This window comes from Typha angustifolia, chromosome 13, assembly GCF_048772165.1.
Source record: "Typha angustifolia cultivar Huaian chromosome 13, ASM4877216v1, whole genome shotgun sequence".
NCBI lineage: Eukaryota > Viridiplantae > Streptophyta > Magnoliopsida > Poales > Typhaceae > Typha > Typha angustifolia.
In genome coordinates, this window is record NC_133251.1 from 6,610,216 (window position 1) to 6,631,634 (window position 21,419).

At 34.5% G+C, this 21,419-nt stretch overlaps 1 protein-coding gene across 1 annotated transcript; it reads left to right on the forward strand.

The window, feature by feature from the left end:
* Positions 1 to 1,124: 1,124 nt before the first annotated feature.
* Positions 1,125 to 16,614, forward strand: LOC140773886 (uncharacterized). Its single transcript, XM_073116664.1, has 13 exons — positions 1,125 to 1,386; positions 1,553 to 1,600; positions 1,709 to 1,757; positions 1,884 to 1,932; positions 4,948 to 5,018; positions 5,468 to 5,526; positions 5,652 to 5,750; positions 5,947 to 6,004; positions 8,228 to 8,364; positions 8,447 to 8,503; positions 14,522 to 14,619; positions 15,831 to 16,027; positions 16,154 to 16,614. The coding sequence occupies exons 1-13, from the start codon at positions 1,294 to 1,296 to the stop codon at positions 16,237 to 16,239; spliced, it is 1,101 nt and encodes a 366-aa protein (XP_072972765.1). The 5' UTR covers positions 1,125 to 1,293; the 3' UTR covers positions 16,240 to 16,614.
* The last annotated feature ends 4,805 nt before the right edge of the window (positions 16,615 to 21,419 follow it).

The window sequence follows — 21,419 nt, forward strand, 5'->3', positions numbered from 1 at the left end:
AAGGGGGTATAGTGTATATAGTACGTTATTTGTATTGATAATGCCTAAGGTCATGAGATTAGGATGAGAATATTAGACACGACGTATGTCGGTTTGAGCAAGTATAATACTGACGATTATGTAGACTAGACACTAGATGATATGAAATTATGGTTAAAAAATAGTGTTATAGATAAAGTAGTACCCGATGATGGAGGGTCATAATGTCTATTGAGATATGTTCTCATATTCTCGTTGTATATGATTGTTTATATGTGTGTAATAATTCTGTTTTAAGTAATGATTTTATATTGTGCGATGATATACTAGAGCGATAATGATGGAGATGAAATATGAGCTTACGGTTGGGGTCCTTAATTTAATAGCCACAAACAACTAGTCATATGTAGTATCGCTAAGCACGTACGAGCAACATTATTATTAAATATTTATCCTGCCTCAATGTATGAGATGATGTGCTAGCATATGTTTCGTATCTAATTAATAGCTCTTTGAGCATATATTGATAATTCATGGCTATGTCTCTCTAAGATTGGGATAAATGATTTGATAATTTTAAATAATGCATATCATGTGTTCTTTTATTAATATATGTGAGTTGTAGATATAGATATGATAGACATATTGCATGGGTATGGGCATATTATTATAATCATGTGATATATATATATATATATATATAAGAGACGGAGAAGAAGAGAAGGGACGACTGACCTTTATCACTGGTAGTATTTTCATCTTCGGTGAGATCTCTGGCATGGTCTTCTCCATCTCTAATTAGTTTTCTATTAAGAGGAAAGACGTAGAGAAGATGTGGAACAAAATAGATGAAAAAAAGGAGAGGTTTAGAAAACTTCTGAACTTTTGAATGGATTTTTTTTTGCTCTAGAATTACCGTAGCTTAATACTGTGGTATTATTTTATTGCAAAATGTCCTGCCAAATACTTCTATAGTATATTTACGATGTAGTTTAAAATACTATCAAATTATCTAAATACTATGGTATTTTTTAGTATCCAACTAGGCCGATGGAAGAGCCAGAAAATTGGGATAGGTCGGTTTTGCGGACCCGACGTACAAAGTATTCGTACAAGTTCCCAAACCCTCTCTGTGGCCTGTTTCTTGATGCATGAGTCGTAAGAGCATCTTTAGCTTTCTCTCTGATCTCTCTCTAATAAAAACCACATCGGTCATCCCTGGGTCTCGCGGTCGGAGAAACAAAAGATATCTCGCGAGAAGGGAAGGAGAGATATATTTTAGGGTTTTGTGTGGTGTTTCTTGGATTTTCGTTCATGTCGGCCGAGAAGATCCCCGTGGAGAGCAACAAGGGCGCCTCTAATGGCGATAAGGTCGCCAATAGAGACCTCAAAAATCCTCCTTCCGAGGTTCGTTTCCACATCTTTTCTTTTTTCTTTTCTTTTGGAGGCTTTTCCTTATCTTGTGGGAAACTGTAATTAATTAATCTCCCTTATCTCATGAGTTGCTTTGAATGTAATTGTTCTTCATCCCTATAGAATCTTGCATAAGAACACACTATTTCATATGTTGCAGCAACTTGAGCATTTGAGAAGGCGTCAAAATGCACTAACGGGGGAAGTGGTACGCAACTCTGTGCTGATTTGAATCTTTTGATCTTTCTCCTTTTAAGTTTCAAAGAAATTTCACCACTGAAGCAGATATTAAGGGTTGCTAGTTTAACTGCTGTAGAATTTTGTACAAGAGGATGATATAAGGCTGGAGACTACACGTGCGCGATGTAAGACTTCTCTCTTCTCTTATATATCATATCATACGTAAAGAACTTCATGAAGAAAAAGCACCTCGACTTATTATTTTTATATGGTTTTGAAGCTCAGGAAATCATTTCTTTTTCTGATTGCAGTATTAAATGTTCTTAAAAGGCATGAAGATTTGAAGGAGCGGCTTTCAAGGTAATCTGTTTGTGAGATGTGGGAAGTTGATTGCATTACGTGAGGAACTTCTGCATTGCAAATTTATATTTGATTAGTTTTTCTCTGGGTGGTAATTTTTTCTTGCATTTTTTTTTTACTAAAAAGAAGCACAACTTGAGATTTGTAACTTTTCCTAATAGTAACTTAAATATTCTGGCTGTTTTTGTTACTGGAAGATGGCAGCAGGCAATGAGTGAGAATCTTTCATCCTGGATTACATCTCAACATTTGTCAAATACCTTTTCACCATTTAGTTCTCTCTGCCTTCTATAGTCCTGTGGCATGGTTTTTATTGTTTTGTGAGTGAAACAGAATGTAAATTCATGGTTTAACTTTTGAACTCTCGTCTGATGTTGAAGCAATGAGACACATTGCTTAATAGTGTAGGTTTCTTGTGGTGTATAGTTGTGCAAATTAGGGCATCACCACTATAAACATTTGAGAGAATGAATATTTTTGTACTATGCATTTTCAACCATGAGGATTACTTGTGTTCACGTGGTTTATTGGCGTATTAAGTTGATCAGTGATATTTTAAGAGCTTGTGTAGAATCAAGACACTAACCATGCATCTGGGAGCCACTGAATTACATGAGCCCTACTGATTGCCATGTATTGGCATAATGCTTTTTGTGATATTGTGCTCAAATACTTGACTTCCATTTGTCATTACATTTAGTGCTTGGATTCTTCAGTCACATCAATTTGGTTCTTACTTCTTAGCCTTCCGTATTGTTTAAGTTTCTTTCTTGGCTTTTGGCTAAAACTCTTTTCTATGTAACCTGATATCTGTTTCTTGGCACTTTCTTCTAGCATATCTATGTCACTACAGTGTGGTCTAAATCCATAATAAACTACATATCTTGCAATATATTAGAAATCATGAAGAGTGATGCAACTTGTAGTTGTTAGTTCAATAGTTATTCTCCTAATGCCTAAGTACCTAACATTCATGTTATCCATTCTATTTCACATCTATGTCTAGAGCATATTTGGAGAACTGAGTTAAGAGCGTGTATTGCTGAAGCATGTAGGTGTTGGATACTAGTCTATAGAATTGCAATCTTTAAATTCTATTGTTTCGAAACACTTCAACATGATTGGGCTGGGTTACCTTCTGTTCGGACCTTGTCTTTTGACCAGGATTCTTATTGCAGTGCTAATACTTGCTCAAGCCCCAAATTTTTACAGCTGCTCCGACGTTTAACAATGTGCAGTATTTTATGGGTTTGGGGAAGCATATGCACTTACCAATTTAAGCACCAGACATCGGGTTTTCACTTCTTTCATGGCTGACTGGCCATATTAATATACAACGTTAACTATTAGCCTAAAACTGGGGAAGACAAAAGTAAACAATGGACATTTTATGCAAGTGATTACAATGAGAGTCCAAATGGTTGCACTTCAACTCACTTTCCAATCTCAACAACCTTGAAACTTCATCTATGAGATTTTGTTACGTTCTTGGATTAAAGAGGGATTAGGTTGGGTATTTGGATTAAAAGTAGCTCTTGATGATGGTGGAAGGAGGTGAAGGTGGGGTGAACGTAGAGATGGAGATGCGTGCGAGTTAGAGGAGAGATAGAATGAGGAGAGAGGAGGAGTTGTTGAAGTAGGGCAGCGACGAACGAGGGAAAGGAGTCTAGCCGGTGTCAGCTAGGGTCGATGGGAAGGTTAGGGCACGAGAGAGGAAGTTAGGGAAAAAGAAGATTCATTCCAAAACTAATCTAACTTGAGTGCACTCCATAGTACTTAGAAGCTACCTGATTGACCTAAACAACCAAAGAAAATTCCTAAAAACAAAGCATCCTCGCCGCGGTATGTACGAACGCACAAAACACGTTCTCTGTATTCATGAACGCGTGCAGACGTTCGAGCAGTGCATTTGAATAGGCCCGTGACCGTTTGAATGCGCAAAACTCATTCTCTGTATGTGTGAACGCGTGTAGATGTTTGAATGCGAGTCCCTGGCGTTCGAAGGCACCCTAACAACAAGCTTTATTCTTAAAACAAAATTTTTTTCCTTTCGATACAACTTGGCCCAGCCCTAGTTGTATTAGATTTCCACTTTTCCGTGCAGTAATAATTCAATAATTATGTTGAAAACTAGGGATCTTTGGTTGCTAATCAGTGATAATTCTCAGTGGAGCTCTGAGAAACTATGTATTGTACCTAATGTTCTAACATGTCTACATCTGCTTTCTAAATTTTGAGACCTTTTCCTTGGTGAATTTACTTTGCTTAATGCCTCTATGGGTTCTTTTGAATACAACACACATATAGTTTCACAGAACTTGTTAGCATCTCATCCTCTTGATCTCCTTTCGTTCTCAGTTTTATTTCAATTTGAATTAATATATAGGTTAATTGTATTTTAGACTTAGCTCAATTGTACAAAACCTCTCTATAAGCACTTAGCCTCTTTATGGCTTGCACTAAGGTGCAATTATTACTTTTTCCATCATAATTGATCAAATCATAAGTTAAATTTGAAGATACTTATTAAAGACAGTTATATAGGATTGAATAAGTATTTTCATCGCATCTAAAATAATATTGTAAATGACAAAAATATAACAAAAACATACATCTTTTCAATATATTTGTTATAGCTCTGTTATTTGAAATTCGAGTGATATTATTTTTAGATGTGATGGAAAACTTATTTAATCTTTTACACCTTTACCTTCTAATGAGGATATTCAAATTCGACCTGTGGTTTAGTCAATTATGATGAAAAAAAGATAATGATTGCATGTTAATCCATATTACATAGGAGTTAAAAGTACTTATGTTAAAAGTGCATAAATATTTTGTGCAATTGAGCCAAACCACAAAGGGGTAAAGTGTATTTTTTTGAAATATTTATTATCTTCTTGAATTTGAGATGCATACTCTGTTGTTTAGGAAGGACTAGGTTCTTGAATGATGGTCTCTGTTCTCTTTTGTCTTTTCTTTTATATCAGTTATTCAGCCTTCCTTCTATCACAGGGATTCGGACAAGTTGGTTTTTGAGCGTTTGCAGAAAGAGTTTGATGCTGCCCGAGCTGCTCAAACTGAAGGTACTTTTTCTATTATTGTTCCTATGGTATCTTATAACATTTATTCTTATGAATTTGTGGAGCTACGACAAAATTATAGTTAATAATATGCATATGGTCATCATGGCTACTATTTATCTTTTTTTTTCTTTTGATCTTTTTAGTTCTTTCATTGAGACCTCAGTCAAACATGTAACTTTTGAAGTCAGTTGCGCCGATATTTTTAAATGTCAGATAACCTGTATTAACTGTCATGTTGTCTTGTATTTTACAATTTTCCAACTTTTACAAATATAGCCATAAGAGTTCCTATCGTTACTAGATGCACTTTACATACACCTGATTTGTTCGTGCAAATTAAGGTGTAATCGTTCCTAGTTTTCACTGATTGTTAACATGGATAATTGTCTTTTAGAAGAATTTTCTTTATAAACTATGTATAATAAAGTTGTGTTATTTTCATTTTTCAGAGAGATCTTTGGATGGCGAACAGTGGAATGATGGGTTATTAGCCACTATACGTGAGAAGGTACTAATCTTTTCAATACTCTGTTTGTTCTACTATATTTCTTCATAAACCATAACTAACATCAAGTATAATATTCCAAATGTTTATTTGAGTTGCTAATGAGTCAGTTTGATTTCATAGACCAGGTTCACATGGAAGCTGATAGAAAGGCAATGTCAAGCCAAACAAACATTCCATTGGATCCTCACTTTCATGCAAAAGTTACTTACAGGATTCAAAACAAGGTGATATGGATTTTCATTGAGGCATTTTGTTTTGATTGAGAACCATCAGTTCCTGATAGTAAGGCATGTGGTTGCATACTTCTACATATGATTAGGAGAAGATGGATAGGTGGACAATAGCAATGCAGATTTTTGTTTAGAGGAATATGTACCATTGTTCTTAGTTGACCCTGGACCTTGTTTACCTCTTTAACAGGTCATATGTTGTCTAGAAGGTGCAAGGATTGGCATTCAGTATGAGACATCATTTGCTGGTAATTATGCTATCATTATTCTTAGTTATTTATTTTAGAAAGTCCTATTCACTCCCAGGAGTTTTGTCTCACTTGGTTTGCTTGATGATGCAATACATCATGCAAATTGGGGTAAACATGGAAAATCATTGCATCAGGAAAAGAAACAATTTCTGTCAAATGCACTTTGAAAGCTGAAATTATCATGCTTCCATGCTGGTAGTTTGCATTTTGCAATTTGACTTTTCTATGAACATGTTATTGTAGGACAATATTCCTATCTACCATTTGTAAATCATTGGTATTGTTGCTGTATTATTGTTGTTGTTGCTGCTGCTATTTAGTATTTATGAATACAAATTTAATGAAGGGTAAATATCTGCTTTATGCATCTGATTCTTGCGGTGGACTTGCTGCAAAATTTTTCTGGTTCGAGGAGTAATTTTACTATTTGATTTCAGGCATCATGGAAAGAAAACCTTTTTAACTAAGAATGTCCATTCTGATGGCTGAGTAAATTTGTTGAATTTACCCTTTGCAGTATAGGGATCAAGAAACATAAACTAGCCAGTCCACATATACCTATTTGAGACCAAGTATCCAATTTAAGGAAATAGTTATCGTGGCTATGGCTCAAATGACTTATGTAAATATGGAGGTATCACCTGTGCAACTTACTTTTTTAAGTTACTAGCTATTAATTCCCCTTCTGTTGGGTATCTTTGGCAATGCAATAGGAAGGTACAACGTGATGGGCAAACTAATGCACCTTTACTAGGGACAATGTGCTGTACCTGAAATTCTCATCGTCCTAAAGATAATTGCTTGATATCTTCTTGGATTTTGTCAGTTTATTGTTGGAAAATTTATTTACCTGCTAATCTTACTGAAAGTTGACTATGACATGTATAATATTTTGTAGTAGTCCTGCAATTTTAATTAGGTACTCAATGGTTAAACTTAATTATCTTTTCTGTACATATTTTTTAATCACGGACTGCATAAAGACCCTCATACAGATGCACCTATGAAACTGTTCTTAGAACTTTGATGTAGGAGAAGAATATGCCCAGGATCAACCAAATTGTGTTACTAGGTGAACAAGATAAACTGGTAAACAAGTAGAGTACTATCTTCTAGCATCCAGTCTAGTAGGATGTTTTACCGCATCATTTTAAGTGAGCAGAACATAATTTAATATTGTGCCAATTTTCGGTTTTGTAGGTTCTTCATAAATTTCCACCCATAAATTATTAGAAAATGTGCACAGTTGTGGACTTCTATGTATAGGATTTCCAATATGATTACGAAATAAAAGTAGGCAGATGCAACAATGGCCATGCCGATATAGTACCGGCACGTGGATGAGGGGTGCCGCATGACCTCTCTTCTCACCCCCTATGAATTGCTGCGAAGCGGCTCCTAGAGGCAATTAACAGTGGAGACCTTCACTGCGAAGCCGTCGCTGTCACTCTTGCCATCCCCCATGCCTCGCCCCTAGCCGTGAGGAAGAAGTCAAGAGGAATAAGATGACCAAAACAGGTCGAATAAAAACTTAAGTTAACCGTTTAAACTGTTAACAAGTTTTTATTTGATCTGTTAATCGATAACTTAAGTTAGATCCGCTAACTTAATATTTTTCCACCCGTTCTAGGTCATCTTCTTCCTCTCGACTTCTTCCTTGTGGCTAGGGCATGGTGAAGACAGTGGAGTGCGAAGGTGAGGCATCGAGGGTGGCGGAGACGACGAGGGTGGCATGACAAGTCTGCCTCTCCTCTCTCCTTTTTTTATCTCCCTCTGGGCCAGTCGTCGAGCCTCTTTTCTCGTGCTGGCCATGCCATAGGCATGACCATCTTTGGGCGGATGTATGTCTTGGCTTGGTTGAGGGAAATCTTCTCATTGATTATCTACTTATCTTCGTTTGGTTGGTGCAATCGTTGGATGGCATGATACTATAGTTAATATGTGATGCCTGCCACCCTTACGAGCTAAATTATACTAAGGATAAAACGTTTGAGGGAATTACAGGTGACCAGATAGTTCTCAATACCTTAGAAAAAAGCTCATTGACCTTTTGATAAGTGGCCTTTATAATTTTAGAGTTATACATTTAGAAGTATATAGCAAATGCATCTTTCAAATCTCAAATGTCAAAAACTAATTCTTATATCCTGCATGATTATCTGGTGACTATGCTGTTGTCCTATTTCTGACCTACAATTATTAATATGTACTATTTTGCAGGTGAACCTTGTGAAATTTACCATTGTGTACTTGAAAGCAAATCATTTCTTGAAAAGATGACTGTAATTGAACATACTGTTCCTTTCTTTCTCCCAATACGGGAAGCAGAAAGTGACCTCCTATCATCTAATGCAATTGTAAGTTTGGTTCTAACATATATCTGTATTTCCTTTCTTCATAATAATCTCTTCCTGCTAACGTAGGTTCTTTAATCTTCAGAAGTTCATTGATTATGTTGGAGAAATACTGCAGTCTTATGTGGACAGGAGAGAGCAGGTAAGTTATTGGTCGACTCTTGTTATATTTTGCTGGAACATGTCAGCTTTCTGCATTGCTGTTTTCTTCTGGCCTCTCCCGCTTCTTTTAGGACAATGTAGGTTGGAAACTGCTTTCGATTTCTTACATTGCATAATTAACTTGTAAGTATGATCATAGCTAGTCTGCTGTCAGGTCTGTGAAGAACAATTCTTGATTATTAAAGTTATCCTGCTGTATTTAGATTAGATATTGACAAATATGGCACTTGACACATATGCAAGATTTGAATACTAATTGAGGTTATTGCATCTTGTGCCTTTTACCCCCTTTTTAAGAGGTTGTCAGCCATTGTTACTATGTGTGATACAATTATTCATGTCTTCAATATGAAAATAATCTTTTGCCTAATATTTGCACATGACATTTTGGCATAATGTCTATATGACTAGTAAAAAGATTTGCTGTCAGGATTGTAAAGAATGGTACCAAATATCAAAGTTTTCCAGCTGTACCTAATATATATATATATATATATATATATCTGATAATCATGGTTCTTAAGTGTAGCGATTTGAACACTAAGGAATGTGAATATGTTGTAAGGTTCTTCTGATGCTTGATAACAAGTTTCATGAGGTTGTTCTGTTGGCTTTGTAAACTGTGAGAAATAGCTTTTGAATCAGTCTATTTGATAAATGGTAATAATAATAATTTTTTGGAATAAGTACTGCAAAAACCAGCTCATTAATCTTTTATTAAAGCGCCTGAAAGCTTGTTAGGATGAAGTACAAAAATTATTTACAGTAGTTAGGGAATATTTTGGGCTGGATAAAACCAGAGTAAAAGGCCAATTCCAGGCTTATTTCACATTTTCACTGCTGTCCTGGAATTCCTTGAGTATAACAGATCTCAACAACTTAAGATTGACCAAACAACACATGTTTATATAGGTTCAGTGAGTCCAAATATTATCCAGGGTGGATATGATATGTAGGTTTGAGTCTAAATTAAACTCAACTTTTGAATATTTAAGAGCCTTGCTTTGATTGTGTTGTTGTTAAGGTATCATTAACCGTAGATTATATACTCTTTAAATTAGTCCGTAACTGGAGTATTTGTTATATTTACCTAAAGCGCATGTTTTGTTTTCGAGAAGTGAGGATAATGTAGTGATCATGAGAACTGAAAGTTTCTAGGTAACATCCTAATAAAAAATTATCACTTTCTAATATTTTGTCAAGGGACTCAAGAAAGAGTGAGATGGGCACTTTGAGTTTTACTTTTTATTATTCGGTTAAAGGAATTGAAAAGTAGAAGTTCAAACTTCAAAGACAATAAATGAAATTTTCACATCTATTCCCCTCCAAAGTTCCTTATTCTTATCATCTTATGTATACCATTTTAAATTTTATATTTGTGTGCACATTCTTTAAAGCCATAGCTTTTGCACGGATACCCTTCAAGTTACTTTTTGACAATTATAAGTTAAAATCTTTAGTACTTAAAGTAAAAAAGACATAAATACCATTAACTACAAGGAATATGAAAAATAAGAATAAAGGTATTTTTGTCTTTTTACTTGAAAGATATCCATGCAAAAACCAAGGGTTTTAAAGGAGATACATGTAAATATTAATTTTTAAGGAGTATACATATAAATAAGAGATTTTAGATGGGTATGCATGTAGACAAAGAACTCAAAATAAAATAATATGGGTTGATATCTATGAAGCACAGAAACAACACGATACAGACACGATGACGAATCTTGAAAAACTAGGATACAAATGCATCTAATGTACGACAATAAATAAATTATATATATGTAAAAATTATAAATTGCCAACCTATAATAGAAATATGAAAATGCATACTCTATTCATATGAAAACTAATAGGTGCACAAAACTGTAAAAATATCATAACATCACAAAATATATAAAAGTATATAACAACTAATAAAGAGTTCCACAGTTCCATTATAAAGTGATAAAAGAGATTAATAGGTAACAATACATAACCATCACAAAATAAAAATCATCTTTTATTTTTCAGCCGGTGTCTCCTCGTTCTGATTTTCATCATATGTAAACACTATAGTCTCTAAATCTGGCTCATGAAGAGAGAGATTGGTCATTTCTAATATTCCTACACCATCAAAATTGATGTTTAAAAAAACATCCTTGGCAAGGCAGCTGTTATGGCGGAGCAGCGTACTGGTCACCTGCGAAATAGCTTTGTAATCTACTAAAGGCGGGCAGGCCACATTGGTGCTTGGGGTGGGCCGCTTTGGCGCTTGGCGGCTCAAGCGGCCCGTTATGGCTTTAAAACGGGTGGGGTTGGGCTAATGGATGCGGATGCGGGTATGAAACTTTTAAAAAAAATCCCAAGCTTTTCTCTCACTCCATCTCCTCTCACTTGATCTGCCCTAATCCCTTTCCGGACCAGTCATTGCTCTTCCTCTCTCTTGATCCTCCTCTCTCGAGCCGTGGTAGCTAGCGACGACAACGACCAATAGGTAAGCTTTTCTTCTCTATTTTCTTTATCTTCTTCTCTTCCCTTCCACTCTTGGCGCTAGCAAGTGACGACAACCTCTTCTTCCATTTCTTCTTCTCTTCTTCCCTTTCTCTTTCTTCCCTGCTCAGCTGCTCTCTCTAGTCTCTATAGTAGTATTTTCAATTTTGTGTGTTTTCTACTACAGTAATATAGGTAATTAGTTTGCTAATTATTTATTATTTTATTAATGTTAATCTTTTATCCAATAAGAGCTAGAGAAGAAAAAGATCACTGTTGTGACTGTCCTGAAAATTAGTTTATTAATGCTAATTAGTTCGTTAATTGTTTATTAATGTTAGTTTGTTATTTATTAATGCTAAATTTCTTTCACTGTCCTTAAAATTTTGTTAATTAGTTTGCTAATTAATGCTAATTTATTATGCACTTATGCTAGAAGTCAGAGGAATTAATTGCTAATTAGATTGTGAAGAAGATTAGAACTTAGAAGAGGGCATTTATTTTATGGTTGTGAACATAAAATATTGATCTTGTTATTTGTTATGGTTGTGAACTTAATGATTTTGATCATGTTATTTGTTATGGTTGTGATAATTTTGAATTTTTAATCATGTTATTTGTTATAGTTTTGAATTTGTTATTATGATTATGATAATATTGATCATGTTATTTGTTTTGGTGTGAACTTGTTATTATCGTTGTGACTTGTGAATTGTGATCATGTTAGTAATTAGTATATTGGTGCAATGTACTATTAAATTTTTGTATATTACCAATGTTTTAAAAGACTAAAGCAGGAGTCTAGGCGGGCTCCCAGAGTTAAGGCAGCCATACATATACAAAGTATTCTATTTATCCATAGAAAACTATATTTATGTATCCTAGAATAAAAATTTATTTAGTGCTAGTAATGTATCAAACAGATTATTTCAAAAATCTAATGATAATGTCTATAACACCCATATAAACTAAGATAAAGAATCAAACACCACAAAATCATAACATCCATATTTATAAAAATATAAAAAAGTAAAAGACAGAATAATTATCACTCTAAGCCTGAAGCTTCAGCTTGATCAATATGAAGCTCTTCATTTGATCTTATCTTGTCATAAGAACCATTATCATTTAATTCTAGATTCACTTCAACTTTCTCATCTGTGTCATCCTCAGAGTTTAAATGTGCTTCATCAATATCATCCAACCTTCTATAACTAGAAGGCACTTGATGTTGCAAATCTAAGAACTTCTTGAAGCTATTACTTCTATTGCACCGGAGGCATCTTCAATGATTCTCCATGTTAACCTAGAGCAGAGGAATAGTTCCTCTTCATTTATTTTTAAATCAGATAGCGATGCAGCAATTTTCTCTGTATTCTTTAATGCTATAGGATCTTTCTTCGAACCTTCCAAATTCTTGTTTTGGCGTTGAATTGGCATTGTGTTCTCGCTTTGGCATTGATTGGCGGCGGCATACCACAGCACGAACGCCGCTACCCGCCGCAATGATGCCGGAATAAAAAGATGAGAGGGAGAAGAGGGTGTTTTGGGGGGGGGGGGGGGGGGGGGGGGGGGGTGGTAGTGACTTAATAGCATACCTTTCTAGTTGTGTCGTTATGGTTCTATTGCCGCCTTGCTCAAGTTGGGAGAGAGCTCTCTCTTGGTGGTGATTGAAATCATATTGCTGTGGTTAGGTGGGTAAAAGGGAAACACGTGTTGAACTTGGACTAGTATATTACTTTAAAGAATTTGGATCTTTTAAAACCAGATCCATAAGTCATATGACTTATGACTTATAACCAAAACCCAAACTACAGTGATGCGTTTTGACCGATTAAATGCTAATTGCTGTCTTATTCAATCTCGTTTTAAACATGTGTTTCTCTCCAACACGAATTGCCCATTCACCTAGGCACCCTGTCTCATGAGTTTTTTAAAACATTGTATATTACATTTGATTATTTTTAATTTTTTATATATTAAATATTGTATATTACGTATTAAATATGATACATTGATCGAAATTATCAAAGGCATCTCTCTTATGTCCCACATCTTGATTTTTTCCCCTTCCAAATATTATGGAGACTTTCTTGATAAAATCCGAAGATTAATATGTATACTAAATCTTCAACTCATTTTGGAGTTATCTTATTTCTTTTCATTAATTGAATGAATGAATACGTGCTTCAATTTCTCTCATAGCACAAAGATAAGAAAGGTTGTCCAAATAATTGAAGTGCTAAACTTTAAAGGATAGGTACACAGGCACCATGAGAATCCCATACCTTTGGATTGAAAGAATTTCTGTTTTCAATGAATTCATAATCAAAAAATCCTTTAACAAAGTATACTATCAAACTAGAGTTGAGAATTGCCACTCTTCTTCGGAGATAAATGGATTAGGCCTAACACATGTATACTATCAAACTAGAGTTGGGAAGTGCCACTCTTCTTTGGAGAGAAATGGATTAGGCCAAAAATAGAAAATTTTGATAATTTAGAGGAAGTAACTTTCCAATTTATTTCTTACAATTAAATAATAAAAAAATGAGTTGGTTCCTACAATTAACCACTTCACTTCATCTCCCAGCAACGAAAACTTACAAAGAGAATAGGAAATTTGAACAGGTTATAATAGCGCATAATCCATCATGGTGGCCGCGATGATCCATGGTGGCCGCCACGAGCTAATTTACCAGTTTCCAATGCCACAAAATAGCGTTGCGGGGGGGAGTTATAGGTAGCCTACCACTTTTTAGAACAATGGGCCTTACTATTCAGGGAAGAACATGGGAAAGGAAGAAGCAGCCTCAGCCTTTTCTTGTTAAAAATAGACAACATACCATTGTTAGGAGGTGACATCCACTTCCTTTTTATTATTTTCAGGGAAAGTGAACTCAAGAAACTTGCAGTTTTAGTTTGAATAGGTCAACATAGATGTACCATGAAAACCTATTCATCTAGTAATTAATTGACCTTGGACATCTTAATCACGCATATATCAGGCTCACAAACAAAAGTTACGAAAATACATTGAAATAACTCAAAGGGACTATAAAAAGACAAAAATAAACACAATCTTTAGTTCCTTACTAGGCTTGACTCAAACGTGATTGTACAGAGGTTTTTAGCTCCTGGATCACAGTGTTGTTGCATCTTTTTGCATCATCTTAGATCTTTTCTGGAGATCCTAATAACATAGCTTTGTCTGGATGGCATTCTCTTGCGAGCTTGCTTTCAGTCATTCCACAGCATTCCACTATCAAATACTTAGGGAAAGGTAATTCTAATACCATTCTGAAAGCTTATGAGGACATAATGAATTTCATATCTGATTATTTCTCATTCGGTTCTTGTTATGAGGTATCCCAATTAATGATGTTCTCCTATGATGGTTTCCTTTTTCTGTTGTTTGGATAATTATGAAAAGCAGTCCTATTAGTTTGCATGGAAAATTTTCTGTACCATCTTGTAAACAATTCACTCATTTATATCTTTTTCTTTTGTTTCTGGGTATTAGGTCCGCCTTATCAAGGAGCTCTATGGTAATCAAATTGGAGAGCTATTTCATAGTCTTCCATACAATTTGATTGAATTTGTATTGGAAGATTTTGACTGGTAGGTGCAGCTTTCAGTGCTTTTATAACTAGTATTTGACTGAAAAGAGGCATGCTATGTAATTACTGCTATTCTACAAGTCTACATTTACTGTCTTTGATGTTAACATTTACCTTAATCTTACATATCATTATTATTTGCATATTCAAATGGGGATTGTTTTGGAGTGACATACTTTGATTATTCTGCATCTTAAACTTTTCCCATGACTACAGAGCTCTGGTTTCTTATGTGCAATGCATATACTCTAAGACAGTTGCTTGATAGTAGGCATCTTTCTTTTAATTTTCTTTAAAGGTCATAATTGCATATGATGTTTTTGGCGGCCTGGCATAAACCACATCCATATTGGGCCTAGGCAGAGTTAAGCCATATAATGTGGACATAATCTTGACAGTTATTGCCGCAGATGTTAGGTTGATATGGGCTACTTGAGCAAATCTCAGACCAGCTATTTTAAGCACTTGGAAATCAATCTATATTTCGCTGATATCTGACTTATTTTTTGTTTTCTTGTAGTTATAGTTTGGATATATATTTCAAATGTACTTCAATATACTTATTTGTAGCTTGCATGTACTTCTGTATATGCAACCTCATACTGCATATGCACTACTAACAAAAATAAAAAATGAAAAAAATGAAAAAAAATGAAAAAAGCTGCTAAGTTCCTCCTTATCAAGAAGACACTGTTCCTTGATTGGATGCGATCAAGTACATCAAAGAACAAAAAAGAGTATTAAAGAAACTTTTTTCTTGAAAAATAGGGACCTTTATGGCGTATAATACATATTATATGAATCATGATCAAGTTATGAGGATATGAATTTTTGTGGCGATGCTTATTCATTATTACTTCCCAAATACACATTTTTTACTATCAGCGATACTCCTATGTTACTGTTTCAGGTTCCATGACAGAGTATATCCGTCAGTCCTTTGTCCCATATACCATAAGGGTGTGCCGCCATTCTTAAGCAGCCACCTATGTTCTGTAGAAATGGCTTTGCTATTTTAGAAGACAACTTGTCATTTTCTCGTACTTCAGTTTTGTTAGATATCTTGAATGTGAGATGAAAGCATTCCATGCTGAATTATATTGTGCTTACTTTTCATCGTCTTGCTCTGTTTTACTATGAACAGTTTTATACTCAGTAAAATGATTTTCTAGGCTTTATTGAATTTGATTTTTCTCTTTCCTTCTGCTGCAGCAAGGTGACTGTCAGTCTCAGATATGCTGATCTTGTTTCAACTCTTCCAAGTCGAATCAGGGTTTTGGCATGGCCCATTCACCCCTCGAAGAAAATTTTAGTGGAGGCCAAAGGAAGCGAAACAGCAGTAGCTCAGTCTATTCCATCTCGTCTTCCATATGCAGAGGATGCACTGAGAACAATGAGTTTGCCAGAAGGTTTGATTTCAAGATTAATTTCTTTTATGCAAGAAAGTAGATTGCCTTGTGTTATTGACCTTCTCAATTTCTCTGCTTTTCTCTTTTTATTTTTTTTTTAAATTTTTTATTTTTAAATCTTTTCAGCATATGCGGAGATTGTGTTGAACCTGCCCCATGTGCTGCAACAAGTGTTCCCTCGTCTGGGAAGTGCTTCGAGAACATCATCCTAATTTTATTGCAACAAATATTCCAACTATATGCATCATCTCTCCTATAAGATGGAGGTGTTCTTTTTACTGGCTAATTGTTACTAGTGTTATGTGTGTTCTATGTAAGACTTTTTTGATTCGATAGGGAACTTATTTTTGAAATGACTTGTCAAAATATACGGGTGTTGATCAGTCCACCCCCATGGTACTCAAGGACAAGTCTAATTGCTGTTTTACCGATTAATATCTTACCCTTGGTTGCTAATTCAAACTTTTAGCTTAGTGGGACACTTGGTAACTTGTTGACAGAGCCTGAATTGGTTCTTTGGGCTTTTCCCATGAACAATTTCCAGTTTTTATGAGAGTAACCGCAATGCTATGTAAGTCTTATAGTTTATACCTCGAAAATTCTTGTATTGCTTTTAGGATTTAATTCATAATTTTACAAACTATATCTTTTTATTCAAGGAACCATAAAACTTACTGCTAAGATGAATAGTTTCTCGCATAGTATACCTTTTCAATCTATACACTAATCAACCTTAGATATTTATTTCTTTTTGATTCTGTGAGAATAAATGTCTGGCACGGATAAAAGTGAACGTGTACAATACATTTCTAACAATCGGAGCACTTTACGATTATCTATTTCAAAGAGAGAAATTAAAGGGCAAACAGGTTCAAAGTTGATAATTTTGTACAAACCTGTGCTCAGTCTTAAAAGAGTTGGAACTTGACCAGTGAATAGGGATGAGCAGAGCTGAGCCACTCACTTGTATTAATCAGTACCTTAAAATAGGATATTTCTCGTTTTTATATGTGTGTGTGCAAAGATGTTTGCGAACATATTTTACCCCTATAATCTTTATAGTTAGGCTAAATTCAAGAAGTATCTTCCTAAACTCTTCCATTTATGCCACTCAGGCTATTTATATTTCTAACCTATATGCATGATCATTAGGTTTTTCCGTCCAAAACTAAAGATATTTTTCTATCAAAACCGTAAAAACTTTCAACCACTTTGCACTTTATATTACCTCATTTTATAAATGTTCTAAATGTAGTAGTGAGAAAGATTGAGATAGAAGACAAGTATAAGAAAAAAATATTTTAAAAGTAATTTTCTGATTAGTAGTAGAATAAAAAGGGTGTGTTGGTCTTTTTATATCGAAATTATAGTTTGTCCGGTAATTTCATATATGTTAGATATATAAAGCGGTTAAATAATATAAAACTAGAATTCAGGAAGATATTTTAAATTTTGGCCAAATCATTGGTAAAGCATCTCATCACTTTCGGATTGGTTGATAGCTCTTTCTTTCGATTGTGAACCCAAAGTCCTTTCTTCCATTTTCATTATCATGTGGTCTCTTTGGAAAGAATGAAATGAAGAGTTATTTAACAAATCTGCTACACCTGTGGAGCTTCTAATCAGATCCATTTTGTGCAGTATTTTCTTCCTGTTAGATCTATCTCTTTGTTTGGATCTGACACTTCTCACAGTTCTTGAAAATGACTGGCACGATAAGGTTAACTTCTCTTCTCTTGGCTGGGTGGATACAAGTTGGCAACAAAGGGTAAATACTAGCCTTGGTATTGTTAGTAATTTCATGTTTTTGACATGAATTTTTATTAACTTTGAGCTAAGTTTTAAGTTGGGCCCACACATTATTAATGATGGTTTAATGGTGGAATTAATTTAGCTCAAAGTGTACTTTATTGTCAAATATTCACTTAGTCAAATCCATGAAGAGAAGTGAATGAAAATTGGCTCTAAAGTGGGTATCATGGCAATAGAAAATAAAGAAAATGAAGTTTAGTACCATATTGGATATTTGAGAAATGTTAGTATGGTATATAAGTAACAAACTTCTTATGGGCTTTGGGCTCTAAAAGGGGTACCTATTTTGTGGGTAAAGGTTACTATGCAACTTAACTCACACACACGCGCGTCGCCCGGCCCGGCTGAGCCGGGTTCGGTTCGCACGTACGGGTCAAGTCCAATTTTAATTTTTTGTCTGATACGGGTTCAAATCTGGTTTGGTTCGGGGTCGAAGTGGTGTGTCCCTTCGATAAACAGTTAATCAATTCAGTTAGTTAGTTGAACTCGACCCAAATGGTGCATCCCTTCACAGTGTAACTATAAATTAGTTTCTGACCCGAATTGGTGCATCCATTCGGTGATTTTGCATCTTTTCGTCAAGCCTGTTTACCTCTATAAATAGGCTGTTAGTCTGCAAAATTAAATATAACATTAGAGAAGAAAACTTGGTTCATTCCTTCTAGAGTCGAGTCTGCATCCGAAAGAGAGTACAGCACAGTTCAGGTTCAATCAAGGCATTAGAAAGCTGCTTCCTTTCTTGTGCAAGACAGTCGTTGTATCCTGGGAGACCGACGTCCACTGTTCCAGAAGCAATCGGTGGAGGGCGAATTGGTCTTAAGGAGATAGTGTCCAACACTAGACTCGACTATTCAGAATTTTATATTCTGTAATCTGTAAGTTATTTATATTATTTTGATCGAATTTATTGTGACTCTTTGGAATCAGATTGTTACCGCCAACAGGTATTTACCTTCAATTTAGAACCTCGCTTACCTTGGCACGACTACTTATTTGTCAGCTTATGCATTTGCCTTAGAGGGGGAGGCTCAGGCCCTCCTAGCTGGTCTCCGCCTCATCCATGAACATGTACAAAACGGGTGCGTTCTATTATTCTAGGATTGCAAAACAGTAGTGGATGCTTTCAACTCTACTCCACTGGATGATATACCATAAATTATTTGGCCTTGGATTAGAGAGTGCCATAGTCTTCATATAGCACTTCCTTCTATTACTGTCTTGTATACTAGCTTGGCGAACAATTTTGTAGCTCATAATCTTGCCTATGTAGCTCTTACTTCGTAGAGATCTATAGTTGAGCTAACTTCGCCTTCAGGTGTCGGATGTACTGATGATTAAATGAATAAAACTGATGACTACGGTCTTTCTCTCTAAAAAAGAGAAGAAGGTAGCATTGACATAAAATTCCCTCGCAAAATTCCCTCACAACTTGTGGTTACAAAATTCTATTCAATCCTTAAAACGTCTTAAACAACATGAATTTTTTAGAGATAATTCCACTTAGACTCCCACTTAAACTTTCACTGTTTTACACATATATTTTCTAAACTTTCTTATTACCCATACACACCCCCCTAAATTAAGAAAAATATCTATATACCTCCTTGAACTAAGAAAAAAAGTAATTATATGGACCTCTAAACCAAATAACTTTTTGGATTAAGGGGTGTATGCAGTAAAATCAAAAAGTTTATGTATAAATGGTGATAATTAAGAGGGTCCAAGTGAAATTATCCCTTTTTTATTAACATAAATTAAACTAGTTGATTACATTCCCCTTGTGCGAAAGGCAAGTATTATTGAAAAGCAAAAGGGTATAAAACTCTTTGAGGCATCTCAAAGATGGACTCAGTGAGACTAAACCCCACTTTATTTGCTTCTCGGAAGATGTGAGAAATAGTAATTCTATTAAAGCATTATAGATGGGTCAAACGATATGAATTTAGTTGGTACTTCTCGCTTATTAAAATGGATGAATTGACTAATTCTATAGCGCAGTAGATCATGTATGTGACAATAATAAAAAGAATTTTTAACCCTTATTCATTTCAAGAATAACTTTTTTATTGTTCTCAAATAGTAAATAATAGTCATATTCTGAATACAAATAGTATTCATCAGGCCTCAATCACTTTATCTCCTGTTTAATCTTCAAAGTGATGGGGATCGCCCACTTTTGGAACAAAGTGTGAGGGCTAACCCTAGTACTTTGCTTAGCCTCTTGGTTTTGCATTCTTGCTTAAAGATTTATTAGCTCTCTATGACGATCTTTGCATGGCCACGGACTGAATCTGCAAGGCTGGACACTCACTTGGTAGGGAAGGGGGCCCTCTTTACTTTAATGGTTGTCTTTCTGATATCTATTCACTTGCAGAATAAGAATTATCTTTTTTTGGATTAAGTCTCATTATACTAGTATAGCAACTAAATAACCACTGAAGCTTATATTGATACTGTAATTCCTATTTCTCTCTCTCCACTACACCAAATTAGTTTAATTTAATAATAATAATAGATTACTATTTTATCCCTTAATTGGACAACACGCAATCACATGTCATTCTTTCACAATTAATTCTCTCTCCTCTTTGAAGCTAGTCATTAGTGATTTGATATAATACCTATTGATAACATAGATACTAAGGATAAATCGATAATTACATTAGTTTTTGGCATAAAATATAATTTTGATGAATAATATTTATATTATAAAATAGAGCTTTTATGATATTAGTTGTTAGAATAAATAGTTCGATTTTAGAATAGAAAGAAGTTATTCTTGAAGTGAATGGAAACCAAAATTATATTTTATATAACACACTAACCCAAATAATAATTTACTCTCAATATCTATCCCATCAATTTGCTTAATATCAAATCAAAGTGTATTTATCATAATTTCATAAAAGATAAATTATTTTTTCCTATCTTTTTTTTTCACTTTATATTATATCAAATATAATTATTACATACTTAGTTTAGAATACCAGTGAACATAAAATAATTATGTATAAAATAAATCTCTCACTTCGTAATAGATTGCTCCTTTGTTTCAACCCAATTTTATATATGAACGATGCCTCGACAAACCCATAAGTATCCCTGGATATAAAACAGATATAATATTTGATTATTGGGAACAATTAATATACTTATAATACAGAGATTAAGCATTGAGTCAAATATTCTATGTGTTTTGTGACAAGATAATAGCTACGAATAGTGATCGACTACTTCAAAAAACAGTACCAAAAAAAAAATCGTAACACGTTAATATATTTATACAAAGGTACGACCATGACACACGAAGGAGTGTTGTTAGTAGTAATATATCATTAGTTCATTACCCTGGTTAATTATTCCCTATAATCAATTCTTAGGAGTGTTGAAACCACACTAACAATTCTCTGCCTCTCTATAACATATTAATTACTACGGAAAATCAATGTCTCAGCTCCATGTTTGAGACCATATCCAACTGTAAGACAAACAATAATATCTAAAACCATGGATCCTCTCTCTCTCTCTCTCTCTCTCTCTAAACCATTTGAATAATACTAAAACTAATGCTAAGTTGTCG

Bases quoted from the DNA above. Each gene is read 5' to 3' on its own strand.
- LOC140773886 (XM_073116664.1), top strand. From the start codon at position 1,294: ATGTCGGCCGAGAAGATCCCCGTGGAGAGCAACAAGGGCGCCTCTAAT. The intron at 5,751-5,946 runs GTGATATGGATT...CCTCTTTAACAG, and splicing joins CTTACAGGATTCAAAACAAG to GTCATATGTTGTCTAGAAGG. The intron at 8,365-8,446 runs GTAAGTTTGGTT...TTTAATCTTCAG, and splicing joins TCCTATCATCTAATGCAATT to AAGTTCATTGATTATGTTGG.